Here is a 14,937-nt window from a genome sequence, read left to right as displayed (position 1 = left end):
CAATTGTGAGACAAGAACTGCAGTGTAATGTATATTATATATTTAAATTTTCCGTCTATTTATATAATATCATATTATATTATTTAGGTATATACCGTGGGTTAGGTTAGATGATTGTTACCTACCCGTTCTTGTTCGTATATGAAATCGAACAACATACAATCGCGTTCGACCCTCCCCCCCCTCCAACGAAGTGTAATGAGTGTTTGGGGGAAATATACAGGGGGCAAACGTGCTGGGCGGTGGCGGCGTCTTCGGCCCGAGCACGTGTCGTCATCATCTGCGGCGAAAGGTAAAGACAACAAAATGCCCACCTGCGTGATGGCTGCGTATATATGTATAAATCGCGAATACGCTTTCCACACAAGGACAACGAAAAACCTGCAATCGCTTGGCATTGGAGAATATAATATATACAATATACACGTAAAATATTACACTGCAAGTCGTTACGAAATATATCTACCTATGTATGTATAAATTATTATTTCGTACAGGGAAAAACTACGATCGCACAACGCTGCGTGGCAATCACAATAACGAGTTTCCCAGCGTATCTAATAATAATAATAATAATAATATAATTAATTAATGGTTATAATAGCTCTTCTATCGTATATGTATGATAAATGATGATAATATTTTACCTATTTACACTACGCGCGTTTGCAATTTAGATTCGGTATGTCGAAATAACGAATGCACTGCTGCACCATATATACGCATCGCTATAATAAGATGTGTGTTATACCATCACAAACACTCTGGAGGAATAAATTACAAATAATTACAATAATATTATAAAAAGTATTGGTATATAATATTTATTAGGTATATATGAATATTATAATATAGCTATAGGTACCTACTATAGTTACTACCTATATGTATACCTACTCTGAACAGTTAACGATTTTGGAAATATATACCTTCAGTTTAAATGTTACAACTATTTTACACACGTAAGATAATAACGTCGATAGATGTAATAATATATGCATTTGTGTACGTAGGTATAATATATATAAAAAAAAATTATCATATGACTTGATGAAAAACTCGCGTCGACAGGGCTATGCGATTGGCGTGCAAACGAGACTATACTATGCTCTATATTCATAAAAACCATATAATAATATTATAATTTATAAATAATAATACCTACAATAAAAATAATAGTAATAACATAATAATTATATAATATCTAATATTATAATGATGTATTTACGGGATGCGAGCGCGTGCGTCATCGACGAAAAACCGTAATAAAAATTACAAATATCAATAATGACAGCGAAGAGTGAAAAAACCAATATTTAAAAATAAAAATAATAAAATATGGCGGACATGTTCTCTGGTCAGGCCTCTGTGCACGTGCACTGGAAATGCATCGTCACGTCCGTATATTATTATTTATTATATATAATATAATATGTACCATGCACGTGAATATAATATATAATAATATATATATATATGTAAGTACGCCTACCCGTTGCAGAGGGGCGAGATGAACCATATAATGTTATATAAATGTGTAATATATATATATATATATGTATCTACGTGATTCAAACGAGTCGGCTCAATGTATATATATATATATATATATATATATATATATATATATATATAAATATTTATATATATAGGGATTATTTTATGTATATACCAAGAAATAATAATTTAATATCTACGTGTGTGTGGCGCAGCGATGATAGAAAATTGTATCACGTCCACGGAACGCGATGCCGCCCAAAGACCAGAACGGGAGCAATGACGAGACCGTCCTCATCATAAATCCGCTTTAAAATCTGAAAAAAATCGTATTATTTCTTCATCCTCCTTCGATGACGACGACGTACAATATAATAATAATGTATTACTTGCACATATAACATAACGGATTTCGTTTTTTATTTCATATTTATATAATATACGTAGAAGTATATATGTAGAAGTATATATGTAGAAGTATATATTATAATAATATGTAATGTGTGCAAAGTCGACTTATTATATTACCTACTTAAACGTGTGAAAAATAACATTATAGGTAAATTATCAACTGTATAATATACGCACTCGTCCACGCACATGAAATACTTATAAATTATATATACATATTCTATATTCTTTCAGAGAAGAGAGAACGCCGTCTATTTTATCGCTTAAAGTTGAGTATAGCCCGATAGCCGTACCTATATAGGTATAGCCGTATAGGTACTATTTTGATTATGGAAAAAAACAAACTCTAGCGAGAAGACGTTTTACACGTGCTTATAAAATTAACTTTACTTTAAACCGCATCAATTGCAGTCGTCACGAGGGTAAACTAGTCCACGTTATAATGTCATAGTTATAAGTATAATACAATACGACGGCTAAATCCGATGATATTGGATGTTTGTTGATTGTTCCAACAGATTTTTAAAATCTTAAAGTAATAACATTATTAGGATTAATTCGTGTATATATATATATATATATATTATATACTATATACAGTATATAGCTGCTAATTGCTATAACAGTGTAAGAAAAATCCCGAAAACGTTCCATTCTCCTCTGACCATCACGTTCTACTCAGTACCTACTGTTTGGTCTCAAAGCTGCGCTAACGTGTAATGTATAATAATTACTCGGTGAATATTATTTTTTAACTTATATAAGTTATAGAATTTTCATGGAAAATAGTTTAATTTGAGAATTGAGAAACTTATATAAGTCACAATATATTATATTATATATAGGTACCACATACATTATACAGAAGATACAATTATTATAGGTATACAATAGATCATTATTATAAGAAAAGATGGTGCAATCTGCAGGTTTTTGGCGGGGCTTAAATAAGTTATCAAACCCAATAAATAAAAATTATTGAAAAATTCCCACATTTGACAGATATCTATATTATTATCATTGTATAGCTTCAAGCTTGTGATAAAGGAATAATCTGCACATGTCTTAAAAATATACATACCTATTACACAAATCGACTGTTTTATACGTTGATTTATTAACCTGCAGAATATACCACCCGAGAAAAGGCTCCGACAATACGCACACCGATGTAATATTAATAGTAATATAGTAATATAAATAATATAATATACGAGTAAAATCAAAAACTGATACATTTGCGTTATAATTTAATGACAACGGTCATTCGACGTTTACAAATATTGTTTTAATATTATAATAAAAATAAAATAATCATAATCATCATAATAATAACATTATATATATATATATATATATGTTGCACTTGATGGATGACCGGTGGTGGTGGCGCCCGCGTCTAACGAATTACCATTATTGTATAAATATTATAAACATTACATATTCTACGGAGTGATGACAATACGATATAATAACGAAAGCGTGTGCCGCCCATACACGTCATAATATTAATAATATTATTATACGAAAGGGCTACACGTGCGCACGCGCGGAAACGGATAGAAATTAAAACCAAACGAGAATTTTTCGCGGCGCGCCGTGACACATGTAACATAGTACGGTATTGTATACAGTCGTGATCGGCGCACACGACACACGAACTGTTCGTAGTGGCAAAAAAGCCGATTTTACGATTCGTTAAACGCGACATGTGCCGAATACCGTACGCGAAAAGGGCGAGACTCGTTGGCGACGACAATAATACAACGTATAACGACGGCGTGTACGCGCGGTTGACGGGAGAGGGTGAGCAGAAATCGTCGCCGCAGCCACCGTGAAGAGCACGCGCACTTTTCACTCGCCCGAGCCCCTTCCCCCCTCACCCGTTAAACTTTCATTTCCCACTCGCACGCCGTCCTTACACGAGTGCATTCGAGTACAATGCGGGGCTAACGACGACTCCTCCGGCAACCGTCCGCCGTCGACTTCCCGCATATTTGTCGCCATATTGTGAATATCGTGGTAATCTATTGCAGTTTAATATTATTATCGTCATTGTTCCGGTCCGTTCCGTCGCTACACTCGACAAGACTCTCACTTAATAATAAAATATAATATCATAACGGGTAGACACTATAGACACATAATCATAAGTTATCATAAGCATCATTATATTTTCTGATTCAATAGGTCCTATATAATATCACAGATACCAAAAATATATATAGCCAATATTTTCAAATTTATTCGCAAACCTATATCGAAATTAGATTTTTACCTCCCCCTCTCCTCAAGTCACGGGGCGTTTATAGAACCATAGATGGCGGGATGTTTTTTCAAACCGATTCATTGGCCGACTGCGCACTCCTACAACATGATATATTATCATCATCGATATTATTTATGTGGCTATGCAGCAGAAGATGACTAGACGGTTTTTCTGTCGACACGGTTCATCCCAAACATGGCCGCGGTCATGATATGCATATACCGAATACATATTATATACTTCACAATAATAATATTATATATTGACGTTGCACATCGATCCATTGATACATTGGCACAACTAGTGCCTTAGACGGAACATTTTTTGTTTGTTTTTTTTTTTGCGGGGGTGGGCAGTGAATTGATTTTTCTACTTTTGGTAATGCTGCAACCATATAAGTATATACACCTACTTATTCCTTAATAGTTTGTGACTTTGGTTTATAACTCATTTGGTAGGATGTAAATATTTTTTTCTCAAACAATGTGAAAATAACCGACACAGACCATTGGCACCGATGGCCGGCAAACATGGTTCGTTATTTTTCGTGTACATAATATATTACATACCGCCAGAAACTGGTCCAAAAGATTGTTATAAAATAATACGTCGCGAAAAATTATGTAAAAATTGTATTTTGTTTTACTACTTTTAATTATATATACATATAAAAGATGAATGTAGATTTATGTATACATTACACTTTTGCGGCAATGTGAAAGGTGGGGGTGGGGTAGCTCCCTTCCACAACTTGTCTTCGGCACTGACGGGTTCTATAATATATAACTTACAGATGTATACCGTCGATAAGCGCGTATATTATTATTATTTTTTATTATAACCATAAACGTGTTCGCGGGAAGCTTAAAATTTCGTGTGACAACGTTTGAACGTGCGGGTGTGATTGCATAACTCTCTCTGCACCACGACGCGATCCCCACACAGTTTTTCGTCACACAAACCCCGTGGCTATATTATTATTATTATTTATGTTATACGCTAATATTATTGTTATGTAATATAATCGGTGTATAGTTTTACAATGTCGTTCGTGTAAATGGCGATTTGTGGTTAAATTGCGTCGTGCCGCACGCGAGTATACGCGACCGTATCTGTATAATGTTATGGTCCATATTGTGCGGTATGTGTAATAGCAATGTCTTATACAGTTAATATATAGAGTCGTTCGACGACCGAAGTGCGCGCGCGTCGGTGTAATAATAATTTCCGTCATTAAAATATACAAATGTAATATATGCATTTTTGGATCATACAACGTTTATTATGTCGTCCAAGTGGACCGCTTCACACGCTCCGGAACCGTTTCCGTATGTGTGAATGTCGATTAGTTGAATTTTTAAGTATCTTAACACGTAATTCCCTCTTTTCCCCCCTCTCCGCCAAAAAATGAAAGTTTTAATGGTCATCGGCGACGAGATGTAAAAAAAAATCAACAACATTATTTTGCCTCTGTATAGTATTATTAGAACCTTATGACCGTAAATCGGATAAAAGTTTCTAAATGATTCAAGTCTATACAGAATTCATTAAAAATCTAATTTCGTTCGAAAAATAGTATACAAATACATAAGTAAAAAATGTGATTTAGTCGAAAAATCGATAGACAATCGCTGCACTGACTACTTAAATGCATCATTTTTCCATTCGAGGTAAATCGTTTATTTTTTATAACTATCAGTTATTGTAAAATATTATGTCACATACCTAGGACATTTTCGGTTCTAAATGAGTAAATTATTAACCTTTCCGTTTTGTGTGTAATAATCTTATATTATTTTTCTAAAATATAATATTATTTTTTAATCGTCGAACTAGATCTAAGCTGATAATATATGCATCTCAAAAATTCCAACGAAACGGTGCACTGTGCACTGAACATGCCTATTTAGAAATCTAATTCGTCCGATCAGCGTCCCGTCCGTAAAAAGTCACGTATTATTTTAAAAATTTTTTTTTTCGACAACTCAGACACCACAAAGTTATTAACGTCTTTGTATTTTATACATCGTGATGTATTTATCTACTGATTTATGCCGTTTTTTCATGTGAAACTTAATCGCCCGTGTGTTTCGCTTTATTTAGATTGGATCGTGACGAAATATGTTTCAATGTCACCCGCACTGTATTTACAGCGATTAAAAAGGGATTAACTTATTTAAGAAAAGAGATTTATATTTTAATGATTTTTGATCTTTCCGAGAACGCCGTAAAAGGAATCAAAATGTTATTTTTGTACACAAACAGACCGATTGACCGCATCATTATATAATGCACAATACAAATATATGCACAATGCACATTCTCGGAATTATGCATAATATAATAATATGGTGCTCTTTACTTTGATTTATCCACCGACACCGTTTAATATATTAGCATTGAGAAAATTATTCAATGTAGGTATACTCATAGATATTAAAGTGTGATGGTATATGATGGTAATATATAATATGTCGATCAAAATCGATATCCTATATAATATAGCCTAACAAAGACGGATTGATATCTTTATTGTAAAAATATAATATTAATTCCGAACTTTTGGACGGATAACTACATTTTATGTTGTCGTAGCAATTAGTAAGAACGGAAACAAAATTGAATCGGTTGACAATATACCTATAAATTTTATTTTATTTTCATTAAAATGATATCGTAAAATGTGTGCAAAATGCAAATACATGTACCGATGTAAAATAGGCCATGGCGATAAAACGGTTTGTCTATATTTTGTTCGTAACCGCGTCGTTGGAATTATATATAATTTATGGAATTAAAATAATGTCGTCGAGCTGCAACTAGTCGTATCTATAAGTCAAAAATACCTAATCTCGTCGTCGTGCAGTGTTTCATCGTTTCGAAAATCAGTGACGTGGAATCTTGCCCCTTAAACGCCGAAAAATGTATATTGTGGTCATGTCGCTGCAGCCGCCGCCGTCGTATATTGGACACGGTGGTTTTTTCTTTCGTTTCGTAAATACATTAATAATACAACAATAATCTAAACCTATACATGTATACATTACACGTAGGTATATATAATGTGAGCGTAACGATCGTTCCGTATAACCGATTTTGTATAATATGCCTGCAGAGCGTTCCCAGCTAAAAAATCGATGGGACAGAGACAATATACATCACGCCGCGTATACCTGTCCATTATACACACACATATATATATATATACGTATAATACCTACGACAGACGATAGATGCAGACAATTATCTCCATTATACGTGGCCGCACACGGGTGTGATTTAACCCATATAATATACGTAGGCTAGGTGCAGAATAATAATATGTATATATATATATACGCGTCCACATCAAGTGTCGATCAGAGTGGAGTATACCTTATAGGTAGATAGGAAAGGAATGAGTATCGATTTCAAACGTTGGGCTCTCAAAAGCTTTGAACTCCTATAATATTGTATTGTATATAGGTATTATGCATTCAATTTTGATCGAGAACTTTTGGGCGGCTGTACCATGATAATCGTAATATATATATTATAATATATTATGTAGCAGTGTCTCCCAATATTTTATTGGTATTATTTGTCGCAGATGTCATCATTAGACACTTCTTCTGCCACGTGACCGGTAAAATTAATTTCAATAGTATATTTCCGTATCTACTGTAATTTATACAGGTCGTAGTGTAATTTATAAATATTAATAATAATTATCGTCGTAATAAATTGAATTTTTTTTTTCAAAGTAGGTATATATATCATCGCCACAGTCGGCTACCGAGACTGATTTACTCCATCTGATCTTCACAACTTTAGACACATTCGTCACTTTGAGTATAATATTGGGAATAGGAACACGCATTGTATATTTATATACGCGTTTGTGTAGGTATATTATTCAACGTTTGTGCAATAATATAATAATATTATCATGTTACTAGGTATATCGCGCCTCGTAAAACCGATAAAATCAATCCCTTTATTATTGCAGCAATGCAGCCGCATAATATATTATTTAGTGGTTTTTTACGGTTCCTGACAAAAAATTTACGTACCGACGTATATACGTACATTTCATTATAATATTATTGTCGTTTATTCGATGCATTTATATAATATGTATAACGAATATTTAATTCGTCTAAAAACGGTTTGATTTCCATATCGGTTACGACGCGGTTGATAACATAATCGTACAACATATACAGGTGGTGTATACATTTATGTACGTACGTGATTTTAGTGGTCGTAAATATGTATAACACACGTCTGCAGAACGCATTATACGCACACATAACATAGCTGCGGGTAAGTCGCGGAGTAGGCGATAAAACCAATGGGACAACGTTGTGTGTGCCTCGCGGCCCACTGCGTATATAATATTATAATAGTAATGTATTATACATTATAAAGTTATACCGTACCATGCAATCTCGGCATGTCAACACACACATGCGCACACACACACACGATCGCGCGATCGTTTCGTTTTTTATTTTATCAATCACGGAATAATATAATAATAATAAAATGTCGTGCAGTGTACATCGTAACGTCACGGGTACGTGCGCGCACTGCAGGTTTGAAAACGCGGTTTTTCCGTTGATTTTATATCATGTACCTACGTCTTTCTCACATTAAAATGATTGTATAAACATTATTACAGTAGAGTCCCGCTAATCCGGACTAGATGGGACCGGACTCTCTCCGGATTATCGAAAATCCGGATTAAACGGAATGACGTTTTTTTTTAACTTACTCATTAATAAACACTATAAATAATAACACAATAAATATATTGTCAAAAAACACCTCATGTATTTATACGAATTCAAAATTTATTGATTTACAATTTTACATTAGGTAACATTATTATTTTTATTATGTATGTACATATTATGTATTAAGACTTGAAAAACTCCGTGATATTTTACATGAGTACTAAATACGAAACATAAATTGTCCGGATTATCCGGATGTCCGGATTAGCGATGACCGGATTAGCGGGACTCTACTGTATATCAATTTTTCACCCCGCCCGGCACACGCCCAACGTTGTTCCGTTGGTCTCATCGCCGATTCCGCGACTTACCCGCAGCTATATGTGATGTAATAAATTGTTACATATTATATATTTGTGGCCGTGATATTATGTTGTTGTTATTATTATTATTATTAATATTGTTACCTCGGATATTATACGCAAAAACAACAAGAAAACAGAATCCGTTATACTATGCACTATATATATTATAGTGGTCCGTAGAATTTTGGAATCATGGATTTCGTGGTCCACGAGGTGGACACTATAGGTTGGCGATCGCTGCTTTATCCTACGCATATAATATGCAAATTTGATTGGAGTTGGTCACCATACCTGCAAAACGCAGGCAATTTTTACACTTCGTGCGATCTAATTATATTATATACCTATGGAAGGTGAATGTCGACGAGATAAATATTAAACATTGCACGCCTGGAAAACGGCAGTAGATTTCCATGATATCAGCAACAATGCGGTCAACTACAGCAGCTGCCGTATAATATTTAATCATTAATTAGGTTAGGTAATTTCATTATTATTCATATAAGGTATAACACGTATAAACATGGTTACGTTTTCCCTGCAACAGCGGAACAGAACGGAATCGTGATGATGGAAGGAATTCTAATCTAATTCTAAAACGATCCGTCAAAAAAATTGGATGATCCTTAGTTGGATTTTATCTCGAAACGTGTTCGGTTCCCGGCCGTTACTACTTAGTACTTATAAAGAGGAAAAAAGGTCTACGGAAATCGCCCCGAAAGGTCAATGCGATTAGTAAATTATTATACCATAATAATATCACGTTGCACCGTTTGTCGGCCTCCGCGTTTTGATCAATGGAAATCTTTTGGAAATCGAATGAACAACAACACAACAATGTATACTAAAATAACGAAAATTAAACTCATCATCGCCCAACGACTGAACGGGTCTTTTAACAACGTTTGATACGAATAGCAAACACGAAAACCTTATGTTCGGTTTTATTTTCGATCCGTCGTCGGATTCCGAGAAATACATGATGTTATAGAGTAATCTAGAAATCTAGAAATAATGAGTAACATCGATTCCGAGATCTCGTCCGTATAATATAATATTATCATATTTTTCAGTCGAGCTCTGCCATATAGATAAACATTCTCCGAAGTAGATGACGTATATGGGAGGCGTGATTTCTGGAATTTCTCAAAACAGATTTCCAGAAAAAAAAAGAAATATAATAATATAGACTAATAAAGTTTTCGGTCGAACCATCTTCATGTACAATAGTTCAATATTATTGTCGGTAACGAATAATATAATATATGGTTGTGGTTAAATTTAGTTGGCGCGGAATCCTGATAATTATTGAGAACCGAAACGTTCTTGGAATGGAATATCGTACGTCGTAAAAACATATTTTGATAAATACTAATCGATATTCAATACATTTGCGCAACTTACAATAAAATCGAGAATCGAAAAGGATAAAATGTACAACAATAGTCATTATGAATAAAATAAAATCTTTTGCATTAGCGTAGATGAATGTTTTTGGGCTGGGTACCTACAAGATTTTTTTGTTTTCGGTGTCATGGTTACTCGTCAACAAAAATATATTATTTATGAATGTTATATTTTCCTCATTAAAGAATGACATCCAGTGGTTTCCAATGGTTTTTATTTATACTGAGCCCTAGGCCCATAGTGGATTAACGGTCAACGATATAATATTATATTCCAAAGCGATTAACGATTAGCCGTTTGTGCTATATATATATAGAGAGATTTAGGTTAAATAGGATAGTTATAACTTATAATGTGTGCTGTTACGTTTATAATAGTACTATGGTTATGGTCACAGTGATCATCTCCGACGTCGATTACTCGTTTATAAAATTTTTATGATACGCCTATGTTGCGATCAAAATTATGTCGTTTGGTCGTTGCACTTTAGAAAACGACATAATATTTTAATATTTCGGATTAACATCGCGTGCCAGTTATATTATATCGTTATTGCGATCTCTATGAGCGCTGTGTATGTAATTTTATCATTATAGAGTAATATTTTTTAAATAAATATTTTTAAATTCTACTATCGAACTATTGAAAAATAGGTCAGACTACCTATTCCAGCTTATATTATTCAGTGTATAGTTCAGGCCGCTAGCCTGCCGATTTGTGGTTGTCCGACTTGATTAATCCGTCAATATAATTAACGTGTGTGGAAAAAAAGTGAAATCAAAAGTTATAGGTAGGTACCTATGGTTAAGCAGACTCTACTTGGACAAATATCTGATGTATTTTATTGACCGCGAGCTACCAACGTATACATAATATGAGTGGTAAATATTTTACAGTTTATGTGTGCCGGAGGGGGGGGGGTGGAAATGAAACTGGAACCGAATGTTCGCATGTAATATCCACTTTTTTTAAATCGAATATATTGATGATGTTAACCGAACAGTTTTAATCTAACCTGACCAAGTATAATATTATACAAGCCTTCGGTTTCAAAACGATTTTAACTGGTCTTTTTTGCCAGGACAATCTTCTGGTTCTATTCTGACAAACGTTTCTAAAATGTCGACAGCCGACATTATTCTTGCGACCCTATTATTATTATATAACTACAGTAAACAACCGAGTTGAGAGTTCCATTCGCCTATCGTTGTCGGTTCTAGACGAAAAATTACTACGACAAAAGTCGAACTCTTTCTGTAATAATCTGTATAGTACCTAATCATATTATGTTGGTCGCTTATTTGATCCTCGCACAATTCTTGTGATATCTGTAGATTTCTCCGCTGCCGCTTGAGATCGTGCGCTCTCCGAATTTGCATAATATAAGCGATCTGCAACAATAATAATATGCAAATACCTGCTGCGGGCTACGACTTAGTCGGCACCTATATAATATTGCAGAAACAAGAATATTATACTGTAAATCAAAAAAAAAAAATTATAATAATAAAATGTGAACACAATATAATAATGTTATAAAATTTATTATTTGACTATCATAATATATTATATTTTTGGTTATGCGTTAACGGAGTGGTTATAGCTTACAGGGATTATCGATTTAAATTGTCTGACAAACGTTTTCATTGAACTGTGGTTAATATCGTAGATTTACAATAAAGAAATGGATGGCCCATGGATAATGTGTAGGTATTCGAAGAGATAGAGAGACCAATAGCGGTTATTAAAATATGGTCTTCGACGGTTAACGCATCAACAAAAAATACAATACATTTTATCACTAGCAATATTTTTCTCTAAACTTTTTAAATGGGTAATGTCTGTGTTTTCCAAAAGTTCAGCCTGGCTCAACTCTATCTGGGTAGATCATATCGTTGTTCCAGTGAACAATTATTATATTATCCATGGTATAATATAAAATTTAAAGGTTTCTATTCTTGTGTATTTCGTTCAAAACATTCAAGCGTATTAATTATAATAACTAAAATACAATTTAAAGTTCGGTACATTTTGAAATCTTATGTATTACATGATGAAAATGTCATGTCCGCGCACAGCCCCAAAATTCTATCAGCTGTCAGAGTGGCATTGCTTTATGGTATATGCGGTATGACAATATACCGTGGTATAACTTATTGCATTGTAATATATCCTGCACACGGGACCAATTGGAGGACCTGTCCGGCATGATCGAGCTATGGGCCGCGGAAAACGACCCCTACTTTTTTTTCGATTATAACCTCCGCCTTTTGTTTTTATTGTTTCTAAACGCGTACAAAACGGACGACAAAGGCACTCGAGTCTCGGAAACACTTTGCGAGAATCACAAAATAGTGTGGGGGGAGGAAACACATGTACCTAGGCGCGGACGCGGCGACCCCCATGTTCTCATTTTTTAATTGTTTCGACATAAAAATGACTGCCAATAATATATTATATTAAAGTATTATAATGTCTTAAGGATTGCTTATGCCCTAAGTTCTCAACGGAAGTTTTTTTTTTGTTTCAGGGTATGGCCAGCCGTCTAACAAAAAATGGAAATAAGTCGACAATCGTAGAATTTTTACTGTTGTTTACCTATATATAATAAATATATATATATACACATAATATATGTATATATATATATATATATATATATTTATATGTATATATATTAAACTCAAATATAATTTAACTGGTGATATATTATATTATATATTCAGTGTTTTTAAGTTTTTTTCTCCTTTCCGGTTTGTGCGAAACACTATAATATTATGTTGTATGTATATAACTTATCGCAAGACGATACCCGTCGCGTGTTTCTCTGCAAAACCCAAAAATTATTTTTAACAACAAATTATTTTATTTACAGTTTTATTTCTACTGCATATATAATTATTATTATTATTATTTTATTATTATTATTATTATTATTATTATTATATTATCGATATATTCTTTTGTATATATTGGATTTGTGTATTATTATTATTATTATTATTATTACTATTATTATTTTTCCGAATATATGTAATATGCAAACAATATAATAATGAACAACATTGTGAAAAAAAAAAAATGTAATTACACATTGTATAATGATGTACTTTGGAACCTTCCATAAAATTATATAATATGATATAGTTAAACTTGTATATATTGGAAAAAGTGTTATATTGAGCATATATTTAGACACTAGAAAAAAATCATAGGTAATAGAATTTTTAAACAATTATTTCGTTGCACGTGTTATTATTTATCGTATCCATCACAGCCTATATCGTAAACTCTCATCCGTTATCCTCAAACTATCCTGCTTCTTGTCCTTATCTCATATATTGTATAATTATGCGTCTGTATTGTAGGGACTGCATTAGGCCACAAGATAACCCACAGATTAATTTTATTTATTCAAAATTAAGTTCAATTTTTATTTGGCACTAATTACTAAACCAATATTCTAGTCTATTATGGGCTTAATGCTGCAGTAAATTGGTTTGATTATGGCCATCTGTAATATTGCAGTGTTATACATAAACATATGAATATGTTAGTTGGTAATAGGTATAATCACGGAATTCCATGATGTTTAAATTAGCATTTCCACCTATTCAGCTCCGTCAGAATCACAATAAATTGAAGTTATTTCAACCAATGATCACTGCTATTGTTACGAAGAATTCTATAACATTTTCACGCTTGTTTCATATTTCCTTTTTTAATTTTTTTTCGTTAAAAATATTACATATTATGTGAGACTGACTTAGATTTAATGAATTAAACTGAATTAAAAAAAAAAAAACTGATTAGAAGATTAGATTAAATTGTGTACAATATTAAAAGTGTCATTTATTGGAGGCTGTCGTTACCGCGAAATATGCCTACGATACAGACGCTATAAGAGGTTAAATGTTAGTGAATTAGTGTGAACAGTGGCGTACTTATAGGGAGTGCAGGAGGTACATTGCACCAGGGTCTTTTAGCTGTGTTTTATAAATGGGGCATATGAGCCCCTAATCGGCCTAATCAACAAGTAGCCACTGTAACTTTATTAGGGGCCCGAAAAATTAAGTACATCCCTGTGCTTAAATACATAGATACGCCACTGAGTGTGAAGCGTTATTTTTACGATATCGTCACTTATATATTATTATGTTGATTGGTCGAACACTAAAGACCTATTATAAATCCATCTCACGTATATATCATACAATAAAATATCTGTATAATATAAAGTGTGATAGATTCACACGATTAGGGAGTGTAA

General features: G+C 33.2%; 1 protein-coding gene across 1 annotated transcript in view; it reads left to right on the top strand.

The window, feature by feature from the left end:
* LOC107161306 (uncharacterized) overlaps positions 1-13,905 on the top strand; it is a 112,501-nt gene extending 98,596 nt beyond the window's left edge. The window contains exon 5 of the mRNA XM_015507663.2: positions 13,198-13,905. Coding sequence (XP_015363149.1) covers positions 13,198-13,216 — 19 coding nt within the window. The 3' untranslated portion in view covers positions 13,217-13,905. The remainder of the gene's footprint in view (positions 1-13,197) is intronic.
* The last annotated feature ends 1,032 nt before the right edge of the window (positions 13,906-14,937 follow it).

This window comes from Diuraphis noxia, unplaced genomic scaffold (assembly GCF_037042655.1).
Source record: "Diuraphis noxia isolate RWA-SAM2 unplaced genomic scaffold, SU_Dnox_SAM2 contig0001, whole genome shotgun sequence".
Lineage (NCBI taxonomy): Eukaryota > Metazoa > Arthropoda > Insecta > Hemiptera > Aphididae > Diuraphis > Diuraphis noxia.
The sequence above is the reverse complement of the archived record's forward strand: the minus strand, read 5'-3'. Positions and strand labels throughout refer to the sequence as shown.